This window comes from Rhinolophus sinicus, linkage group LG18 (genome assembly GCF_036562045.2).
Source record: "Rhinolophus sinicus isolate RSC01 linkage group LG18, ASM3656204v1, whole genome shotgun sequence".
Classification (NCBI taxonomy): domain Eukaryota; kingdom Metazoa; phylum Chordata; class Mammalia; order Chiroptera; family Rhinolophidae; genus Rhinolophus; species Rhinolophus sinicus.
The window spans coordinates 13,676,752-13,699,973 of record NC_133767.1 but is presented as its reverse complement, the minus strand read 5'-3'; the positions used below and the strand labels follow the sequence as shown (position 1 = coordinate 13,699,973).

At 44.0% G+C, this 23,222-nt stretch overlaps 1 protein-coding gene and 1 pseudogene across 2 annotated transcripts; one reads left to right on the top strand and one right to left on the bottom strand.

Moving 5' to 3' along the window:
• Positions 1 to 75: 75 nt before the first annotated feature.
• LOC109436326 (zinc finger protein 75D) lies at positions 76 to 18,019 on the top strand. Of its 2 annotated transcripts, XM_074322808.1 has the most exons (9): positions 76 to 175; positions 2,201 to 2,347; positions 9,657 to 9,779; positions 11,403 to 11,601; positions 12,286 to 12,377; positions 12,637 to 12,763; positions 14,440 to 14,550; positions 14,854 to 15,466; positions 15,523 to 18,019. In XM_074322808.1, the coding sequence occupies exons 3-8, from the start codon at positions 9,771 to 9,773 to the stop codon at positions 15,444 to 15,446; spliced, it is 1,131 nt and encodes a 376-aa protein (XP_074178909.1). In that variant the 5' UTR covers positions 76 to 175; positions 2,201 to 2,347; positions 9,657 to 9,770; the 3' UTR covers positions 15,447 to 15,466; positions 15,523 to 18,019. The 2 variants fall into 2 exon arrangements, with proteins under 2 accessions (XP_074178909.1, XP_074178910.1); XM_074322809.1 differs by lacking the exons at positions 76 to 175; positions 2,201 to 2,347 and adding an exon at positions 6,394 to 6,893.
• LOC109436311 (uncharacterized) lies at positions 4,280 to 9,078 on the bottom strand (annotated as a pseudogene).
• Positions 18,020 to 23,222: the final 5,203 nt, after the last annotated feature.

Below are 23,222 nucleotides of genomic sequence, written 5' to 3'. Positions count from 1 at the left end.
GGCTGTCGATTAGCAAAGGGCGGAAACCAGATGGAGAGGGCAGTCCTTTAGTGCAGCGCGTGCGTGGTCCACGCCGTTCTTTTCGGACTTAGCCCTTGCGCATGCGTCTGGCCTCTGGCGGTCCCGGCTTGCTCCGCGGCAGTTTCCGGCCAAGTGCATTGGAAAAGATGGCGTGGTAAGTGAGTGGCGAGTGTGAAGCAGGGTTTTGCTGGCGGGGCGGGCCTTAGCGATGCGTCTCCGCCCTCCACCCTGCCCCTCCCTGTGGCGGCTGCGAGTGGCCGTGGGTCGGGACCTTCCTCAGTCTGGAGAGGCGTGGGAACGGGGTAAACCGGCGTGTCGACCCTGTGGCCGTTCGGGACTCCCGGCTGTTCAGTTTTCCTGTTGACTCCTTGCCCTTGCAGTTTACGCTAGTAAAACACTCATTCACGGAGGCCCTGTTGCATCCTTGTGAGCCCTTCTGCTGGACGGCACGCACACGTGACAATTCAGGCACGCCCCTTGCTCTCAGCTCCCAAACCGGTACAGAAACCCACCAGAAGCAAATTCTGGTATTTGGATAAGATAAGATTCCCTAAGAGAGTTGACAGGGCCGAAAAGTTCAATGCATTCGGAGGACTCAAGAAGGTGGCGTGGTGGTGGTGTTAACAGTCCTCATCCTGTGGGTTTCTTGCCTTTGACCGGGTATCCCTCGAGAACATAAAACTTTCCTTTGTCCTACATTTCTAATGCCTAAGCCCAGCTCCCTTTTCTCCCATGGTTGGAGGGATGGAGACCCGGCAGCTCTTCTCGTTCAATGGTTATGGAAGAATGTGAAGTAAAGATTTTCAAATTGATTTGACCCGTGTTCCAAATCGAGCCTTGGGGGAAAAGTATTCTAGGAAGGAAAATTTTAATGGCAAAGGCACTAAGGATGGAAGCACAGCCTGTTTCAGGACCTGGACCGGTTCACCTGTGCTGTACTGTAGAATGTGTATAGGATAATGGGCAATGAGGCCGGAGGGATCGGTTGAGCCTTGAATGCCAAGGAGAGCCTTGCAAGGTAGGAGATCTCAGCTTTTTACAGTGGCAGCGGGAAGTTTTGAAGGCTTTTGAGAAGTTACACAATTGGGTTAAATTAGTAGAAAGTCAGGAACTTTAGATCTGTTCTACAGGAAGACCAGGTGGACAGATGGAAGACTCCTATACTAGCCTGGTCTAATGATATGTCCCTAGACAAGGGGTTCTCAACCATGGGCAATTTGGCCCCCCCAAGGACCGTTGGCAATGTCTGGAATCAATTTTGTTGTCACCACTGGGACATGCTACTGACCTCTAGTGGGTGGAGGCCAAGAATTCCGCTAAACAACCTGATATGTACAGGATACCCATCTAGCCGGTACACACAACAAAGACCTGTCCAGCCAAAAATGTCAATAGTGGCGAGGGGCAGAAATCCTGCCCTAGAGCAATAGTAGTAGAAATGGACCAGAGACTGTCAGAAACATCTCAGCCACAGGCCACTCTTAGTGTCATTTGGTATTCTTTATAATGCTTCAGTACTTGACAGCCAACAGAGTAATCAGGTCTATGACCCCAGTCTTCCTCATGTTTTTTCACCTATTCATTCCTTTGCCAAATATTTATTTGGCATCTGTCATTTGAGGTGCTCTGATTCAGCAAAGAAATCAAATTCCCTGCTGTCCAAGAACCTTACATTCCTTCAGAGGATGACAGACATTAAACCTATAAGTATGTCACAACAAGGCTGCCCTGATGGTATTAACATGCAGTGTAATGTATGTGTTCTGAGGCTTCACAGAAGTTAGCCAAAAAGCGTGTTGAGAATGAAAGAATGTGAAGTAAAGATTTTCAAATTGATTTTACCCATGTTCCAAATCCAGTTTTTTTACTCTAATCACTATGCAAGTCACTTAACCTATGATAGTAGGTATGCATCAGGGCTATGAGGAAACCCAGACTTAACTTGCAATTCTCATAAATCCCAAAGTTATAAAAAACTCCATAGTTACTGTGAGAATGGCCAAGTGAATGGGGAATGCCCAAGCATCTTCAGGAACACAGCTTTTTCCAGATGTCAGAGCAAGGTGGCACCAAGTTCAAATACCTTCAGTTTAACTATCCTACCACACAGGGAGTGGTGAGGTTACTCGTCCTATGTTTTCCACAAGAATGCTCAGTCCTTCTCTTTGTCTCTACCCAGAAGCCAAGCCGAGGAAGAGCAGTAGGACTGAAAGGAGGCTGCAGCTGATAATGGTGAAAGTGAGGATTTGGCGGTGACGAAGTGAGCAATGAAATGTGCGCTCTGCTTCAGAATACCGGAAGTCCTGGGCTGTTCCCAAACTGACTGGTAAGGCCATCCCCTCACAGGAGAGGCATAGAAGAGGTGGCAAGAGGAAAGAAGAGCGTGGTAAGGAGGCTTGAGGGGCCCAGCTCTTGTTTTGGCTGGAACCACCCATCTACCACCTTAAGCTGAGGAACCACAATAGATATGTGAGGTTTGTAATCAGTAGGCTTTGCCCTACTTCTCTAGGTTGTAGTGAGAATATCTGATTTAGTTTATGGGAAGTGGTTTGGAATCCTTGGAAAAAAGGAATAGTGTCATTTGAAAAATTATATGTCAAATATATGGTGATGGAAGGAGAACTGACTCTGGGTGGTGAACACACAATGGGATTTATAGATGATGTAATACAGAATTGTACACCTGAAATCTATGAAATTTTACTAACAGTTGTCATCCCAATAAATTTTAAAAAAGGAAAAAAAAATTATATGACTGAAACTAATAAAAAAATAAAAAAAATTATATGAATTAGTTGAAATGCTTAGAAGGAAGGGGGTACATAAACTATATGTAGAGCCCCAGTAGTTAATTAACGGGGGAAACCTGCCTTTTTAATGCACATCTGAAGGGCTGAACCAAACCAGGCAGGTAATGGTGCCACATCAGAGGAAATCTATAGCCTTAGTAGTATTGCCTTTTGTGCAACCTACTTCAGATGTATTCTCAAGAGGGTAGTCCAGTACCAAGCTGCATTAGGCAGTGGGAGGTAGACAATTAGGTAACAGAAATGGTAACTATAGGAAGCAGCTCTCACATATGGTGTTGAGAGAACATAAGGAAAAAGTTAGGTTTATCAGAACTTGGAAGCTTAGAAGGGAGGCTGTGCAGAGTGGGTACTCAGATCTTGGGGAGTGGGGGCTAGGTGGTGCTGCCTGACTGGCACTGGTATTTATTGGGTCCACCGAGACTGGTTCTGGATGATATACACAGTGCCTACTTCATTTACTGCTTTACATATGACTACTAGTACAATACCTGCTATATTGTAGGCAATCAAATATTTTTTGAATGAATGAATAAATGAATGTACTTCATTGCTTCCCTATCTACTCCAGACCATTCAGAGTAGTTGGCAGGCAAGTCAGTTACTTGTTGGGAGCTCTACTAATTGTGAGCTCTAGTCCTCTGTGTTCCTTTTACTGCCCAGCAGACTAGAGGATAAAGCAATTTGAAGTGTGGACACAACCTAAAAAATGCAAAGTCAACAGTTGCATCCTAGTTTCCCTGGTCACAGCAGACTCAAGAGTGAGAGTTCCATGCCAGAGAGGCCTGGTTTAGGATCTCCACTTCCTTAGCGCTTTCATTGACTTTCACTGGCTCTTCTAATTTTATCAGTTTCAATTTCTTTGACCTGATATCCAAACCGCTTAAGTAATCTATCAATCCCTGGGTGTCTCCTCCTTCTCCACCATGAATCTGCAGTGAAGTCAGGCTGTCCCAAACAGGTCACACTCAAGCCCACCTCTTTGCCTTTGCTCAGGCTCTTTAAAGATGTTAATTTCCGTCTAGAGAAGAGGTAAGTATGTGACCCTGGGAACTGGCCTGCATAGCTTGCCCTGAGGGCCATTCTCAAGGACAGCGTATGCAGGGAAATGAGGGGTGGCCCCAGCAAGGCTGAAACTGATGAAACACTGAAGTATATTCTTGTTTCATGCCTTTCCTTCTCCCCCAAAATTTAGGGAAAAACATTTTTTTGGTCTTTGAGGTAGAATGTACATTTTTTGCTCGTATTTAACTCCTCAGAAAGGCTCAGCCAGAGACCAGGTCACTTGCTTTTCACTTTTCACCATAACTTAGCGAGTGTACTAACACCTCACATGCACAGGCCAAGAACCATGGACAGTGTACCAACCAACCTTCTACCTCTTTGTATACATGGAGATTTCACAAAAGCTTAAATATTAATGCCTTGTTCTGGATCAGTAAGGTCCCCCCCCCCCCAAGGGTTAGTAAGTTTTAATTTTGGGTCTTAGTGCTCCTCAAACCCAGCCTTCCTTTGACCTGTAATTAGAGCCTCCTGCAGTCACTGTGTTTTCCTTACGCCTGTGATCTCCCTTCTCAGTGATACCTCAAACCTTTTCTGCTCAATTTGGTTCCTCCCTTCCCTATTTCCTGCCCCTTATTCCTTCTCTGCATGTCCTGCCCTCAAGTAGGTTCTACCCTTACATCTTCTTCAGGACCTTGCAGGCTTCTACATGAGTGTTAATTTTCTAATGGAGAAAATTACAACCAAAGGCCAAGCAAGTGGGGGGAGAAACACCTTTATCTTCATTGGAAATAGTAATGCTTATTTGTAGAATCTGTTTACTATAAGAGAGAAGAAACCAGGAACTGTGTTGGGGGAGATGTTAAGATGAGAAATGTTACAAAATTAAACTGGATGTTACTTAAACTGGAAACTACAAAGTCACTTGCTTTCATTTAGTATTAGTCAATGGCTCAACCTATTCTTCTTTTCCTTTGTTCACTTTACGGTGGTGGCTCTGTGACAGTAGTGATCTGCCCTGAAGGTAGCAGTACTGTGTTTCCCCAAAAATAAAACCTACCCTGAAAATAAGCTCCAGTTATGATGGTCAGCCAGATGGACGCATTTAGTACATTATGATGATGTTCCAGAAGAAAATGACATGACTGTATGACTGTATTTGAATAAATGTAGTTTGCTGTACATGAAAAAAATAAGACATCCCCTGAAAATACACTCTAATGCGTCTTTTGAAGAAAAATTAATGTAAGACACGGTCTTATTTTCTGGGAAACAAGGAAGTACATAATCAGTAGATGCCTAGAGGTCAATTACTAGTTTAGAATAGATCCAGACTGTTAAACTCTAGATGTGCTCCCCATGAATGGGGAGAATTTCTTCTCTGATGTGGCCCAGAAGCAGTTCTCAGGCATCTAGCCACCTGTTCTTTGTTCAGAACAAGGATACCCTAGTTTCATGGCAGGATTTATGGGTTCTATAACCTTCTCCCTTCAAAGCAAAATTGAAGATTACAGTGAAACAGGATTCGAGCTGTAGGCAAAGATGGAAAGAGGTTTCAGCATTCTTAGACTGATTCCTATTCCTGGACATGGTTGTTGAGATCTAGTTGTCAATAGCTAATCCTGGGATTGGTTAGTAGAACTTTCTTCAGCAGAAGAAGCTCTAAGAAACACATGTTGACCTAAGAAATTGATGTGTCCAGTTTCCTACAAGCTCAGCACATTTCTTCCTTCCTGTGATGTATCTCTTCTATGTGTACCTCCTGATGGCGGATAAAGACAGAGTTCTTTCTTAGTGAAGCTTTTCTCACACTGAGAGCACTTGTAAGGCTTTTCCCCAGTGTGGGTTTTCTGGTGGGCACTGAAATGGGAGCTGTTATTGAAGCTTTTCCCGCAGTTCACACACTTGTATGCGCTCTCCCCGGTGTGGACTCTCCGGTGAGCACTAAATTGGGAGCTGTTATTGAATCTCTTCCCACAGACAGTGCACTGATAAGGCTCCCCCCCCCCCCCCGGTGTGAGTCCTCTGGTGTACAATGAGGCTGGAGCTCTGGTTGAAGCTTTTCCCACATTCCCCACACTGGTAGGGTCTCTCCGGTGTGAGTCCTTAGGTGAGCAGTGAGGTTGGAGCGCTCATTAAGCCTTTCCCACATTCACTGCACTTGTGAGGCTTCTCTCCCGTGTGGATTCTCTGATGCCGAACAAGATAAGAACCTCGGCTAAAGCTTTTCCCACATTCGTGACATTTAGAAGCTTTTTCTAGTTCGGGAGCTGGCTGGTCGTGAGCAGAGGGAGAGCTGTGACAGCAGTTTCTCCCACACATGTGTTCAAGGCTTCTCCTCAGTCCAAAGACTGTGGTGACTCATCCTCTCCTAGGATTGGATTCCTTCCTCACTCTTACTTGGAGAATGTTTCATTGTCTTCTGGACACTGGCTCACTCTCCCAGCCTGTTTTGAGCTCAGCGTGCCAAGAAACTTCTCCACTAGACTTTCTCCACAAAGGCTTGTTCATTTCTGAATCATCCCATTTTGGATTCTCTTTTTTCAATCCCTTCTTGATCTCAAAACCTGAAAGAATAAAATTATATTGGTTGATGGAGAAGGAAAACAATGGAATGAGGAACGAGTTACAATTAAACTCCCATAAAGAAGAAATACCTAATTGGAATTCTTGATATGATTTGCTCTTCTGCTAATTAAAAGGCTAACTTTTATGTTCTAATTGTAATATTTTAATCTCCAGTTTCTATGGTCACAGGTAAATATATGTTAAACTCCACCTACTTTTCTCCTATTCTGTCTCTTTGATGTTCTGAAACAAAGACAAAAGTGAATCTGTGTCATCCGTCAATCTGTAGATACGTTCTCAATTCTTGAATGGCCTACTGTCTGGGAGCAGAATCATAAAAGGCCACCCTGAGATTGGGCAGCTCAAACAAGAAGAAAGGAAATTTCTGAGTATCTGGCAAGTGCAGGCTTAGGTTATGAAAGGAGGATCAGAGGTGGTGGAGCAAACGGGAGAGAATCTGGGCTGGAGTCCTAACTGGCAATCTAAAGAAGCACAGTAAGTGGAATTACATGGGGGGAAAATGTACTCTGTGAAAGAATGTGGTAAATGCACAATTGGGGCTCTAAAATTCAAGGGAAATAATCCTTAAACTCCATGAAAACCCAAACTCCCTGGTGTATATAAGGCCATTCATCAAGATGATGATGAGGCCAGGACAGACACGGCTCCCTCTTGATTGCTAGGCCAGTGGCCTGTACGTGGGCTTTTCCATCCTTTGACCATCAGAGCCAAGTCTGTTTGGGAACAGGACTGGCAGGTCAATTCCTCTAACTTCCTGGCCAGGATCCCTGAAGTCCTTTTCATCCCGGGCTGTGCCATCTACATTGGTACCTTCTCCAACCTCCGTGAACTCCTGTTCTGCTGATTCAGTTCTCTAGACTCCTTGTCATTCCATCTGGGCCAGAAGCAGCAGTCTGTAGGGTTTTGAACTTGGTGTGTGTAATGATGAGTGGGGAAAAGAAAAGGGGGGAACACACTAGAGTGGAGCTAATGAATTTATTTAGCAATATCTAATCAATTTATTTAGCAATATGCAATAGCAAAAGACAAAAGCGATTAATAGAATGTGCTAATGACAGAAAGTAAAGGTGATTAAACTATATACATTGATAACAATGTCATGCCAAAGGAGTACACATACATATAAATTTAAGAGATCCCAACACATGTTTACTATTGATCAAAAATCACTTGGCTAAATACACAAACAGCAGTAAGGAGTATCCAAAAGCAGTAATAAGGTTTATAGGATAGTAAGTATTACAGTACATGCCAAAACCTCACCAAATTGGGGGGGGGTACATCACTGGAAAAATCATAAATCAAAACCTTGCCAGGTCTGTACCTGAGAGAAACTCAGACGTCTCCCACACCACTGCTCGCTAGTTCCCAAGAATGCTGCTGCTGTTGGCGGTGTTGTTGTAAGTTAGGAAGTCTTTTGATACTGCAAGCTACAAGCTGCATAGAAGTTCCCAAATATGCTAGAATGATGACAATTCACCAACAAAAGAAGTCTCTACTGCCTTTTGAGGCAAGTTCTGATTTCTTACTCTGAAACAATCCAATTCTGGAAAGCAGTCCTGAAACAGCAAATCTTCTGAATAGCAATCTCTTGAAATAGCAATCAATCAATCTCAATCCACCTGAGGTCTGTCTTGTACATCTTTTTAAATGTACCTCAGAGCCAAGTTTTGTGTTCCTGCCTCCCCTCTAAAGGAATAGCCAGTTCTGGGAGCGTCCAGCAGTCAATGATTTAAAAAAAGAAAAAATATATTACTTACCCAGCTGAAGGACTAGTTCATCCAGACAAGGCAATATCTACTGTTCTTGCTTGGGACCATCAGCCCAAGGTCTTCTAAAGCCTGGCAACGTGCCTGCCACGTCGTCCTGATATAACTTAGCTACTTCTTCACTTCATCTGCTGATGTGGGTGAAACAGACAGAACAAAGAGGGAATTCTCTCAACCCCTGATCAAGAATTTATTTAACCCTAAGCTAATCATCACCTCACAACGCAGACAGTACAGCAAACATCATCTCATATCTCCCTGGCTCAGGAGGATGAGACCAAAGGGGGATTTCTGATCACAGCACAGAAATCACCTCACATACAGGAACAGATAAAAGCTAATAGACAAAAGCCCACATCAACCAATGAAGGCAAACTTTCTTCAACATCTTCCCTACAGTGTGACATTGCTCTATGGACTGCAGAAATCCCTGATGCTGGTCTTATCCCCTTGGCTTGTAAATATGGCTGTTCAGCGGACAGGTCTGGAGTTTTTCATGAAACAGAATTACTCAGAATGGCCAGACGCATCTCGGTCTCTTCATAGCCCCACTGCACATGTGCTGCCAAGGAACAAAGAATACAGGGACATTGGATACTGTAGTGCAGGGTTTTAGCAGCCCGACATGTTACATCCTAGTTTCTCAGCCTATGCCACAACTGGCTGCCATCAGTCCTGGAAGGTATCTCACTGTGGGCTTTTCTCCTGAAACAAAAACTTGCAGTGTAGTAGATAAGACATCCTGTCCAGCTGAGAAGGAGTGTAGCCTACTTCCCGACACTGCCATTTGTATTTCTCTTTATCCTGAATCCCACGCATTCCCCGAGAGATGACTCATGATAAGGGCAGTGCTCACCTGTCTCCACACGGGTGCGAGTCCCTGAGGGCATGTGGCCACATAAGAGAACGTGGTGAACGGGGGAGATGGGCAGGCTCTGAAGGCCGCCCTTTCTGCCCTTTACAAAGATACCCCTGGCCACACAGATACCCCAGGCAAGAACCTGCTTGAGCACTGAAGTGGAAGCTTCTATCTTCTAGGATTCTCTTGGGTCACAGAACTTATATCTTAACCCAGAAGACTAGGATGATGTGTTTAAATGTTAGAGAAACTCCAAATCCTCTCCTAATCTTCCCTTGACACAGAGAAGGTGGGATAAGAAACACACGAATGAAATCTCTGGATAATCCCCAAACTCTTTGCAACCAGTGGGTGCTAATTTTCTCACCCACCAACACTTTGTGAATTTAGTTTATTAAGGGAATCATCAGTTGGCATTTGTCTTTAATCAGTTGTGCTGTAGTTCGATTCAATAATTTAAAGAAAAGGAGAGAAACAAAGGGCCTGGCATTTGATTTTAAAGGGACAGCAAGGCAGGATGTTTTCTGTTCATTTTTCTCTCATAATAACTAGCAAGTAGGAAAGTTCAGATGACTTATTTATTAACATGCACTTTTTTTCTGCCCTCAGTGCCTTAGGAAGAAGATCCTTTTATTGATTTTATTCCAGATCAGACTTAGCCTCAGTTCTCAAAGGTGATACTGGTGGTGTGTCCAACGCAGGAGCAAACTGTTCCAGAGAAGGATGATGACGGTAGGTCTCAAGGTGGCTGAGTATTTGACCCCTCAGATCAGGGCTCTGTGGGAGACCAAGGGACCTGTGACAGAGAGCTCCAGTCAGAGTAAGAAATATAGCATACAAACGGATAGTCTCAGTTCTGAGAACTCTCACCAGCACTTCCGGAGCTACCATTATTAGGAAATAGCTAGACCCTATGAGGCTGTTGGCCAACTTCAAGAATTATGCCAGGGTGGCCAGATGGCTCGGTTGGTTAGAGCGCGAGCTCTTAACAACAAGGTTGCCGGTTCGATTCCCACATGGGCCAGTGAACTATGCCCTCCACAACTAGATTGAAAACAACAGCTTGAGCTTGGGGCTGAACCATCAGTGGGCAACCGGTTGTCTTCCGTGGTTAGAGCGCGGTGCTCTTAACATCAAGGTTGCCAGTTCGATTCCCACATGAACCTGTGAGCTGCACCCTCTACAGCTAAGATTGTGAACAACAGCTCTCCCTAGAGCTGGGCTGCCGTGAACAGCTCTCCCTAGAGCTGGGCTGCCGTGAGCAGCTCAAGGTTGGCGTGAGCTGCCGTGAGCTACGGCCAGCTGCTGCATGCTGCCATGGGCTGCTGAGTGCTACCACAGGTTGCTATGTGCTGCTGCAGGCTACTGTGTGCTGCCAGGAGCGGCCGGCAGTCACCAGGAGCGGCCATGGGTTACTGTGGGCTGCTATGTGCTGCCGTGAATGGCCGATGGCCAGTGTGAGTGGCCGGCAGCCATTGTGAGCGGCCGACTGCTTCAGACAGCGGGGAGCGCAAGACTCATAATACCAGCATGGCTAGGGAGCTGTGTCCTACACAACTCGACTGAGAAACAGTGGCTTGAACCAGAGTGTTGGGGCAGAGGGGAGGCAGAAGAAGGGGGTGGGAAGGCCATGGGGAAAACAAAGATTTTGAAATCCCAACAGAGTGGCTGAGAGAAGAATGATGCTGAGAGATAGTGTCCTTCATCCCCTAGACAAGAGCCTCCCTTAGTGGTTGGTCCTTGGCTCGTCTGGTGAGTGGGGGCCAGGGTATGCCCTTGGTCAGGTGGCAGCACATCAACTGGCTTCAGGCCTACTGTGAAGAATGCAGGGTAGGGCATATGCTTGGTGTCAAAATCCTCTGGAGAGAGGTTGGAACCAGAATCTTTCCTCCCCTTTTCTTCTCTATTACATCCCAATTCTCTGTGAAAACCTTCCCTGTCCATGGGGAAACTCTGGTTGACAGGACAACTTTTAAAATTCACTTTCTTAATCTTTTGAGAAAACTGGAAGACACGAGACCGGGTTTTTGTCTAGAGAGAAAGGCTGTTACGGCGGCATGAGAGCAGGCAGTCTGCAAACCCTGCTAGTGGTCTGAGCTGGGCTCTGTACAGAGGGGTGGAGGCCGCTGTGTTGGAGGGTTGGCAGTAGCCACACCTTTTTTCCTTTTATCCTAAATTTGCCTGACTTTGCAGATAGATCTTTGAGGAAAATTGGTGGCCCAATATATCTTTAAGTCTTTTTGTCATTTCCTTTAGTGTCTTACACTTTCCACAATCTGAACTCTTTTTCCTCCTCTACCACCAACCCCAACCCTAACATAAGTTCTGTGGTAACAGGATGGAAATTGTTTCCAGGTTGCTATCCAGGAGCTGGGAAAGGAAGCAGTGCTCTTGGAAGAAACAGCAGAGGCCCCAGGCTTCAGGCTGAAGCCAACAGAGTCCCAGCCGCCAGTGGGCACATCCCAGGATGAAGAATTTTGGAATACATACCAGGATGTACAGGAAGAGCTGAGCAGAAATACTCATAAAGAAACCGAGCCTGTGTGTGAGAGGGGTAAGGAGCTTCATGATCATTTCTTCCTGCTGGGAGCTCAGCCAGAATGCTGTGAGCATTTTCGGGGTGCCCAGCTCTGGATCTGCAAATACAGCCATGGTAGCAATTATGATACACCCCTCCTCCCGAAGGTGATCTTAGAACAGACCAGCTGTGGGTGATGGTGGGGTTTGGCCTACGTACAGAAATATCCAAACCACAGAACCATGGTAATTACACCATGACCTCTTCCTTAGAAAAGTAGAAAGTCGAGGGCACCTCATTTCCTAAAACAGAAGGAATTAGGATCCAAAATGGGGTGTAAGTGGCAGAATGGGAACCCATTGTGTACCAGGAAAAAAGTCATAAATGATTTAAAAAACTACAGTTCTTACTATACACTAAATTCCTGAGTATTTCATTGTCAACTCTATTTAATTTTTTACATAACAGATTAATTTATGTCATCAGAGTAAAGTAAAAAGGGCTTTTATTAATTTCACTAATGAAAACAGGGGAACCTATTATAGGGGCTGGTAGATACTTCATTCTTATTATCAATGACAAGGCTACATCTGTGCATCACACACCCTGTAAAGCTTTTCCATCTCTACTGAAAGAATCAGGATCTTTTGTAGTTTAGAAATGTCCTCAGGATGTTCATAGACGCGAAAGCTATTTCCTATGGCTCTTTTCTCCCCACAGCTGTGCCTATTCACCAGATCCTTGCCTTACCTGAGCAGACAAACACCAAAGACTGGACAGTGGCATCCAAGCTCGTCTTGCCTGAGTCCCAGGTGAGCTGTGCTTTCGAGCTGTTTAGGACTGCCTTTCCCTGCTGCCCATGACCCACAGTGCCCAGCAGGTGCTCAGAGGCATGTTAGCCCCGATGTTCTCCCGGGGAACTGGACACCTCTCAGGCTGTTTGTTGATCACTTGCCTCCTTCCTTTCTCTCTTCTTTCTTTTAAAAAGATTGTGTACTCTTAATTCCTTCAGGGGCCAAATGGCAGGGCTGCTTCTGCAGGTACTGAGCTGAAGCCCATTCTGTTCTTTAGAGCCTGTTGACGTTTGAAGAAGTGGCCGTGTATTTTTCCCAGGAAGAATGGGAGTTACTGGATCCCAGTCAGAAGGCCCTCTACAATGATGTAATGCAAGAAAACTATGAGACTGTCATCTCTCTTGGTAAAGATTCTCCACTTCCATTTGCATAGAAGTTGAGTAATCTGTCATGTTTTCGGCATGCTGAGAATGCACGTCTGGGAGAGCATCCCTGTTCCAGTAGCTGGTTGGGCATATTCAGGCCACCTGGGAACTTTTTCCAAGTGTACATTCCTTATGTTACATAGAATTCTTGATCTCTTTCCCATCTTTCCTGCAAACCTCCTGTCTCATATCTTTCTTATCTCAGTAAAGGACCCCTCCATTCACCCATTTGCTCAGAGCAAGAAAAATACTTCATCCTTTCCTCTGATATTGCCATCATACCCCACTATTAATGCATTAGTAGTCCCCTTGACTCCACCTTCACGATATGGCCTGAGTCCAACCATGTCTCATCCTCTTGAGTTATTAGCATCCTGGTCTAAGCCAGCAGCATATCACACCAGGCCCTCCTCAGTGGCTTCCTAACTGGCACCACCTGCCACCACTCTTGCCCTGTCACAGTCTGTTTTCCATGCAACAGCCAGAGTCTTTTAAAACCTGATCAGATCATGACATTTCCTTGTTTTAAAACCTTATGATGATTTTTCATGACATTCAGAATAAAATACAACTTCTCTTTACCAAGGACCATCCAGAATGTGGCTTTTCCTCACCTCCCTGCCCTCATCTGCTGTCACTTATGCCCTGTTCAGCCCTTCCTATCTGCACTGGTCTTGCTATTTCTTGAACTTGCCATACTCATTTCAACTTTCCCCTTCCCTCTTCTTGGCAACTTTTCTGCCACATGTCTAACCTCGCACATTTAAGTCTGCTCAAATACTACTTTCTCAGAGAGGCCTTCCACATATGCTTATCTCAAATAGCTTCACAGAAGCAGAATCCTAAAAGCTCTCTTACCCTGCTTTAGTTTCTTTTAAAGCATTTCCACTTCCTGACATTTCATTTGTTTACTGATACTTGATCGTCTCCCTCTCCCATTAGAAAATAAGTTCTATGAGATCGGTGGACTTTGACTCATTCCCCACTGTATCCATAGTTCATAGAGAGTGCTTGGCATGCCATAGCCACTCAGTAGATATTTGTGGAAAGACTGAATGCTGAGTACTTCCCAAACCTGGCAATTTGTATTTGGAAAAAGTCCACTAAAGTGATTCTGGTCTGTTTGGTCCAATGGGATGTGAACCAGTGAGCTATAGGAGTGGTAGCAAACCTTATTAGTCCAATGTCTAGCGCTCTAGTGCTGAATAAAAATATGCTGTCATTATGACAGGAATCATTTGTGTATATGATACCCAACCTACTGAACTTCACATTGACTTTCCTAGCCCTGCTTTTGTTCAGGGTGAGTCCTAAAGAGTGAATAGGACCAGCCTGTATTCCCTGAAACCTCTAGAGTTTAGTTACTCCTTGGCCAAATACGGGGTATTGGTGGCAGAAGAGGGGGACATGCTCAAGATTCCCATGCCCTATGATCTTTCCATCAGTGAAGCTAGGTTTATTCCTCAGTCTCCACTGTGTATGTCTATCTACAAATTCAATATACAGTGTAAACCTAATACCTCACGTGTGAGTCTAATCCCAACTATTTAAAATAACACAGTGTAAAAGTGTCCTTTGCTCTTTCTGAAATAATTCAGAGTTACGAAACCACTGTGAAGTTTTCATTCCTTGACCTCAGTTTTTCCATTTCACAGCCATATTTGTGCTTCCCAAACCTAAGTTGATGTCCTGTTTAGAGCAAGGGGAAGATCCCTGGGTTCAAGGATCCCCGAATTTCAAGGACAGTCATGGAGAACTGCCTACAGGTAAATACACCATGGGAAGAGGAGAAATGCCCCTTTTTAGGAACCTTTGCAAGGCTTAGCATTTTAAGATTCTACTTACCTATATTTTAGAAGTTAGTGATCTTTGAATTTTTGTCTGTATTCTTGCTCTGCCATACAGTTGGTTGATTTTTATGTTGTTGTTTTTTTATTGGGGTGACAGTGGTTAGTAAATTTACAGAGGTTTCAAGTGTACAGTTCTGTAATACATCATCTATATATCACATTGTGTGTTCACCACTCAGAATCAATTCTCCTTCCAGATTTTTATGTTTATTCCAACAGGGTTAATACACAAACATGACACTGCAAATCATCAGCTGATATGCCTGTCTGATTTGGAAATACAAGCACCAGGAGACATAGTATCAAAAACGGCCAGAGTGAATGTTCCCCACAAAATACAAAGAGAAAATCATAGTGATATGCACAGGGTGGGGAAATGGCACCCAGATTTTCCAGTGAAGAGAAGAGAGAAAGTTTTAACCTGGAGACAAGAGCTGCTGAAACTCATGGATCGTCACAAGAAAGAACGTGCAGGAGAGAAGCCTTTTAAATGCCAGGAATGTGGGAAAAGCTTCAGAGTTAGCTCTGACCTTATTAAGCACCAAAGAATTCACACTGAAGAGAAACCATATAAATGTCCACAGTGTGATAAGAGGTTCAGATGGAGTTCAGATCTTAATAAGCACTTAACGACACACCAAGGGATAAAACCATATAAATGCTCATGGTGTGGGAAAAGCTTTGGTCAAACATCAAATCTCCATACACACCAAAGAACTCACACTGGTGAGAAGCCCTTTACATGTCATGAATGTGGAAAAAAATTCAGTCAGAACTCCCACCTTATTAAACACCAGAGAACCCACCTTTAGTATATGCAAGAGAAACTTCAGCAGGCGGTCAAACCTTAAACACCAGATACTCAGTCTGTGAAGGAAGCTTGTCCAGTGTTCTCAGTCTGAACAAATTCACCAAGTGGAACTTGACCCTAAAGTTTATGAAAAAATACAAAATTACTAAGCATGAAGAATTTTTTTATCAGTGGAAAATTTGGGAATATAAACATCATGTTTCACAGAAAGGAATCAAGGTTGAATCTGCAGGGGATGCATTAAAGTTGTACTAAGTCACTTATAACCTTCAGGGAATTCCTTTGCAAGAGAGGTGTTCTAAGAACATTCTGAATAATGGAAAAAGCTGTTTTGGGATTGTACCTGGCAAAATAGCAAATTCAGCTTCAAGTAGCAGATGCAGCCATGAATCTGATAATCAGTCTTCAGTGGTCACAGAGGTAAATAGTGTTGGTTTTGCATCGATCTGCCCAGCTACCCTTAAACACATAATGATAGAAACATTTGTAGCATGGTCTTTCATAACAAAAGCAATAATATACTTGTTTTATTGCATTCCATTGTCCTCAAAGTAGCTAGCTTACCAATTTCACTAGTCTCATGGGGCAGAAATGAATTCTAATGTAAAATTTTCCAAGAACCAAACTGGAATTTCTTCCTCTCTCTTGTTCTTGCACATCATATGAGTTCCTTCTTAAACTTTTTACCCACTTTACCTCTTTACTCATTTAGCACAAATTTTTACTGTGATGAAATCATATTTACTTCACCACTAGGGAATTTGCTAGATAACTAATGATGCACTATCTTATGCCTCTCGTTGGTGGTGTTTGAGAAAAATGAAAACATTTCTAATGAGATCATATGGAAACGGGTTGGAATTTTTAGCCATGAAATATGTATTAGATTAGATATAAAGAATTTTCTGCAAAAACAGTTTCCTTTCTTTTCTTCATTCACAATGTTAATAGGATAAAACAGCCATAAAAATTTTCCTGAAGCATAAAAAAATTAATGGGCATTCAGGATTAATTTCTCAGGTTTTTGTTTGGTTATTCATTTGGCTTTTGTTTGTTACTAAGAACGTAGAGGTATGTTCAGAAATTGGGGCGTATGCTGCAAGCAGGATGCTATGGTTTACTGGGCATGGTCACCTGGGAATTCAGTGAGCAGAAGACTATGTTTCCAAAAAGGAAGGTTTGAGAATCGATGCTGAGTGGTTGGCAAGGCTGGACGAATCCATATCCATGTTGGTTGTTTTACACTGTAAACTGTTAAGCAGGCAGGGTCTACTGGTGTCTGTTTTCTCCAGCACAGCATGTAGCAATAGCCTTAAGTGATAAGTGTGATAGACTGCTGAAAATCTCTCTAGGCTGTGGAATTTTTAATAACTCACCGCCTTTATCTACAACAGTGACTCAGATGGGTGTCTATTAGAGCTTTTAGGTAGTATCAGCGAAGGGGTTAAATTACCTCTTCCAAATCTCTTATTTTATTAATGAAGTTAAGGCTCAAAGAGATACAGGGACTTGTTCAAGATCCCATCGCTAGTGGGTCTGTTGTCTGTCGCTTAGATTCATTAGAAAGGTCTGAAGGCAGGGTTAGCAGGATTGATTTATATGATATCCCTGCAGAGCCAGCCTGGATGACCTTGTATTGTATCTATTTTTAGCTTATAAAACATTCCTGTTTCTTGATTAGTTACTGAAACACTCTTAAGTCTCCACATTTTCTCTTTGTAATAGAGAAAATACCTCAGGGTTGATCTGGAAGTTACAGGAATTCATAAAAGTGCCTACCAACCAGGCTATCAGTAGATGCTCAAGGAATGTGTACTTCTTTCCCTTTTCCCTGCTCCCCAGATATGTTGGGAGGGTTGATTACATTAAAGAAGCAAATGACTTTGTGGCTCTTGGAGCTCCTTTGAGGAGCTGAGCACTGCTGGTGGTTATGCTGACTTGATTCGGTCTGTGGGTTCAGTGCTTTTGGTGTAAATCATCTGAGCTTTGGTCTCGTATACTCAGCGGGATTTTATTTTCTTCCCCAAGACGAACTACACCAAGTATTATTTCTTAACCAAGGCCAGCTTTGAATCGCTAATCTGCATGGCTCTTACCCAACACCCTCAGACTTAGACCGCTGGCACTATGTCTCTTCTCCCAAGATATGTGTGGATTCATTCATTTAGTTTACTGAGGGCCTATTATGTGCCCAGGCACTGTTCTAGACTGAGGATATAGTAGTGAACAAAAGAGAAAAAATGCATACCTTCATGGAGCTTGTATTCTAGTGAACAGTACAAAGGAGAATAGTTATGCCTTTCTGCTCACAGTTAGGGCTATGAGATCGTTTTGGTCAGTAAGTTGTGCTCAGAAGCCTCACTTCTGGGCTGATGCACTTATTTGTTGGTGCACGACTCTGTAGTGCTCTCTTTTTGTACCTCAATCGCGGAAGCACAGACAGAGAGGAGCCACAAGATCAAACCTGTCTGGAATGCTGAGTCCCTCACATTGCAGGACAGCTGTTCTGGTGAGTCCCAGACCTTTAATGGACTTCGTGGGAACAAGAAATAAACTTTTGTGTTTAACCACTAAGATGTTGATGGTGTGTGTTTCTGTAGCATAACCTGGCCTGTTTCAAAAAGTTCAAAATCTTAGTGACCAGAGTCATCTTCTTCCTGGTCTCCATCGGCTAAACCCTTGCCAATGTGGCTACATTGGCAAAGCTAGCCAAGGATCTGTCCAGACAAGGATAGAGAGGCAAGACTTTATAACCTGAAATTCCCACATGGTGGTGGTAGTGGACTACTCTATAGGACAGTTACCTCTGACTAAATCTAGCCTGAGAACAGCTACTTTCCTTATCCTGTTTTGATAGTTACACTCATGCTCCATTCTCTCATCCACACCCTGAGGAACAAAGTTTTTCAGGGTGCACTGAAGAAGTTTCTAGGTAGCTGAGGAGACACATGACTAGGGCTGCCGAGAAGCACTGCTCCACACTTAACCTCTTTTGAAAATCAGACTCTAACTTCTCTTTCACATCAATGTAGTCATCTCGTTATGCCCTGCCCTCTGAATAGGTTCAGCACTAAGAGCCAAGACACTTGAACATTTTATTGTTCTCTGTATCTAATTAACTATGGTAGTCAGTGGATCTCGCTGACACTCGATTTCATTATCTGTAAAATGAATATAATAGCAGGCAGGAACTTTGTAAGGATCAAAATACATAATGCATATGAGAGGGCTTAGAGAAAACTGCTCAGTGTTGAAGACGGAATATGTTACCTAAGGGGGTATGTCATCTATTTCACATCCCACTTCCCTCCATTTATATCCTGATGGAGTACTATGCCTTCGTTATGCAACCAGAGTCTTCATAAATGAGGGATGGGTGAAGGGCCAGAATAAAATCAGAGAGACCATGTAGAAACCTCCACTGTTCTTTCCCTCACACTGCACATCCATTAAATTAGCTGCCTCTTGAAAATATATCCAGAATATCTCAATTGAGAGCACACAAATGAAAATTAGGAAAATGTTTGAATGTCAATCAAAAGGGAAATGATTGGGGATCGAATATATTATGGTAACTTCCCAAATGCAGCAGTATTTAAAAAAAGGGATAAGGTCTATATATTGAAACAAAAACTTGAAGATATAGTAAATGGGCAGAATTACTGATTAAGGTCCGTGACTATCTACATGCTAGTAATTGTTATGACCTCTGGAGAGGGTGTGTGGTTTGGGAGATGAGAGTTGGAGAGATTTCATTGTTAGGTGACAATGTTTTTGCCATACCGATGCAATATCAAGAAATAACGGGATACAACAAGGGGATGGAAGTGAGTTTTAGACAGTCATGTAAACGTTGTCATAGTTTTATCGTCTGTAGGATGAAAATAATAACAGTAATACTGACTTTGTAAGATTTTTGTGAGGTTGTTAGTATGTACCTATTTAGAACTGACAAGCACACGAGCGTTATGTTTATTTCATTATTGTCGCATCTGTAAATCAGAGTGAGCCAAAACCAGGAATGGTAAAAGGGCCCGACCCATCCAGTAACCGAATCTGATGCGTATTGCAAGTAAACAGCAATAGACCAATAGGAGGGATTAACAAACGCCCAGCCCCGGATCCCCTGGTTCTCAAACAGCAGTTTTGTTCCCTGTGTATGACGCTGAGTGGCTGCTGTCTCCTAGGCGAGGACTAGTCGATTAGTGAGTGCAGCGCTGAAACCAGGTGGGGAGGGCGGTACTTTAGTGCAGCACTTGTGTAACCAGCACGGCTCTTTTCGGACCTTGCCCTTGCGCATGCGTCTGACTTCTGGGGATCCCGGCTTACCCCGCGACTGCTTCTGGTCTTCGGGTTTGGAAAAGGTGACCAGGCTCGTGCCTCAGGAGTATAAGGGCGGGATGGGCCCTTAGCATTGCGGCGCCATCCTCTACCCTGCCCCTCTCGCGAAACCGAGTGGCCGTGGGACACGACCACTTTCCTCTGGAGAGATGTGGGAACATGGTGGCCTGGCGTGTCAGCCCTTCGGGACTCCCAGCCGTTCAGTTCCCAGGTTATGATTCCTTTGAAAGGCTGAGCCTCTTGTCCTTGCATTTCACGCTAAGAAACACTGGCTTCACTGAAGCCCTACTGTGTCCTTGTGAACCCTTGTGCTGGGTGTTGGGGACACAAACTCAGGCACTCCTCATGCCCTCAGAGAGTTCCCAAACCAATGGAGTAGATAAACTCATCAGAAACAAATTGTAGTATTAGGTGGAGTAAGATTAGGAGCCCTGGGGAAGGTGACAGAGCCAAGGAGTTCAAAGCATTCTGAGGTCTCAAAGTGGTGATGGGGGTGGGGGTGGGGGTGGGGGTGGGGGTGGGGGTGGGGTGTAGTGGTGATGATATTAACAGTCGTGATTCTGTGGTTTCTTGCCTTTGATGGTGCACTCCTTGAGAACATGTTTCCTTCGTTCTACATTTCTAATGCCTACGCTCAGATGCCCTTCCTCCTTTGGTTGGGAGGGATAGAGACCGGCAACCCCTCCCTTTCAGTGTCTATGAAAAAAATGAATCCAGCCTCAAAGGAAGAGTATTCCAGGAAGGAAAAGTTTAATGGGCAAAGGCACTAAGGCTGGGAGTGTTCGAATCCAGGTTTGGTGCCGCTTGCTGCACAAGACCCAAAAATTCAAAAGGCAAGAGTTAGTGAGGAGAAAAAGTGTTTCCTTTATTCTGGATGCCAGCAGCCAGGGAAAATGGTGGACTGCTGTCCTGAGAAATGTCACCTTCCCTGAGCCTGGGATAATCAGGTAGTTTTACAGGCATACAGGTTGGGGGAAGAACAAAGAGAACGGGGATAGTCAGGCAGGTCTGAGGCTGATGTCACTTCCTGGGGTCTGGTCTGTTTGAAGATAATGTTATCTCTGGACTCCCCTTTGGCCAATGACTTTATGCGGCACCAGTAAAAACTGGGAGGGAGTCGCAAAATGGATTCCTGCACCTGGATGCCTGAGGACTAAGGAATTACTTTGTTTTATTAGTGCTCTGCTGATTAACGGATTAGTGAAGTATATGTAGCTTTGAGAAAAGGAATAGTCATTGAATCAAGCAGTGTGGGGTAGAAACAGAAAATAGCTGAATAGTAAACTACAAGGTAAATCAAGCTATAGGTTGACTACGTTATTGATTTAAGTTTCACCCTTACAGAAGCACAGAACCTATTCCAGGACCTGGGACTGGTTAATCTGTGCTGGACTGTAGAATGTGTATGGGGCAGTGAGCAATGGGGCTGGAGCCTTGAAAGCCAGAGAGAGCCTTGCAAGCTTGGAGATCTTGGCTTATTTCAGAGGTAACAAGAAGTCTTGAAGGCTTTTGAACAGAGTAGTTATACAACTGTGGATTAAGTTTGTAGAAAGCCAAGGCCAGATCTGCTCTGTAGGAAGACCAGGTGGACAGATGGAAGACTCATACCAGCCTGGTGTAATGGTATGTCCCTAGGCAAGGAGTTCTGAACCATGGGTGATTTTGCCCCCCAAGGACCGTTGGCAATGTCTGGAGTCAATTTTGTTGTCACCACTGGACATACTACTGACATCTAGTAGGTGGATGCCAGGGATTCAGCTAAACAACCTGAAATGTACAGGATACCCACCTAGCCCACACACGCAACAGAGACCTGTCCAGCCGAAAATGTCAGTAGTGGCGAGGGGCAGAAATCCTGCCCTAGAGCAATAGTAGAAGAAATGGACCGGAGACTGTCAGAAATATCTCAGCCAGAGGCCACCCGTAGTCTCCTTTAATGTTCTTTATAATGCTTAAGTACTTGACACCCAGTTAATGAGGACTCATGACCTTAGTCTCCCTGGTGTTTTTTCCACCCGGTCATTAATTTCCCAAATATTTATTTAGCAACAGACATTATTTGAGGTGCTAATTCAGCAAAGAAGAAATCAAACTCCCTGCTGTCCAAGAACCTTACATTCATTCAGATGACAGACATTAATCCTATGAATATGTCATCAAGACTGCCCTTACAGTATTGTTAGTGAATTTAAGGGGTTTACTCCTTTGGATGCTCTACTCCAGAACCACACGTGGTTGTCATTAGTTTTGTTTATTTGCAGTAAGTAAAGGGGACAGGATTCACATCCAAAGTTCTGTCTCCTAGAAGGGAGGCTTAGCCATTGCTTATATATGCTATTTGGTTAATTATACGTTGATTTCTTCTTTGCAATTGGCTACACTTCCCAGGTTGACTTCCTGTCCAGCTCATCCTGTTTACTGCTGCATCTACAAAATGCTGTGCTACATTTTAACATTAGCAAGAATAGCAATTAGTAAGACCCCAGAACTTGAAACCCTTATCCTGTCTAACAGAGTGTAAGGTCTCTGCTGTGAAGTTTTACAGAAATTCTTAGCCAAAAAGATTGTTGAGAATGACAGACAAGTAATTTAAGGTTTTCAAATTGATTTGACCCATGTTCAAACTCCAGCTCTTTTACTGTAGTCACTATGCAAGTCATTTAACCTATGATAGTAGGTATATATCAGGGCTACGAGGAAACCCAGACTTAACTTGCAATTCGCATAAATTGCAAAGCTATGAAAACCTCCATAGGTACCGTGGGAATGGCCAAGTGAATGGGGAACGTCCAAGTAGCTTCAGGAGTACAGCTTCCTCGAGATGTCAGAGCAAGGTGGCACCAAGTTCAAATACCTTCAGTTTAACTATCCTACCACACAGGGAGTGGTGAGGTTACTCATCCTAGGTTTTCCACAAGAAAAGAATGCTCAGTCCTTCTCTTTTTCTCTACCCAGAAGCCAAGCCGAGGAAGAGCAGTGGGACTGAAAGGAGGCTGGAGCTGATAATGGTGAAAGCGAGGATTCGGCGGTGACGAAGTGAGCAATGAAATGTGCGCTCTGCTTCAGAATACCGGAAGTCCTGGGCTGTTCCCAAACTGACTGGTAAGGCCATCCCCTCACAGGAGAGGCATAGAAGAGGTGGCAAGAGGAAAGGAGAGCGTGGCAAGGAGGCTTGAGGGGCCCAGCTCTTGTTTTGGCTGGAACCACCCATCTACCACCTTAAGCTGAGGAACCACAATAGGTATGTGAGGTTTGTAATCAGTAGGCTTTGCCCTACTTCTCTAGGTTGTAGTGAGAATATCTGATTTAGTTTATGGGAAGTGGTTAGGAATCCTTGGGAAAAAGGAATACTATCAATTGAAAAATTAGACCAATGAGTTAAAATGTTTCCGTGAGGGAGGGAAGTAAAGAAACCATATGTAGAACCCCAGAAGTT

What these genes read in the sequence shown, in the direction of transcription:
- LOC109436326 (XM_074322808.1), top strand. An exon ending in CGAGCCTGTGTGTGAGAGGG is followed by an intron (nt 11,602 to 12,285) that starts GTAAGGAGCTTC and finishes TTCTCCCCACAG; the next exon opens with CTGTGCCTATTCACCAGATC. An exon ending in TCGTCTTGCCTGAGTCCCAG is followed by an intron (nt 12,378 to 12,636) that starts GTGAGCTGTGCT and finishes TCTGTTCTTTAG; the next exon opens with AGCCTGTTGACGTTTGAAGA.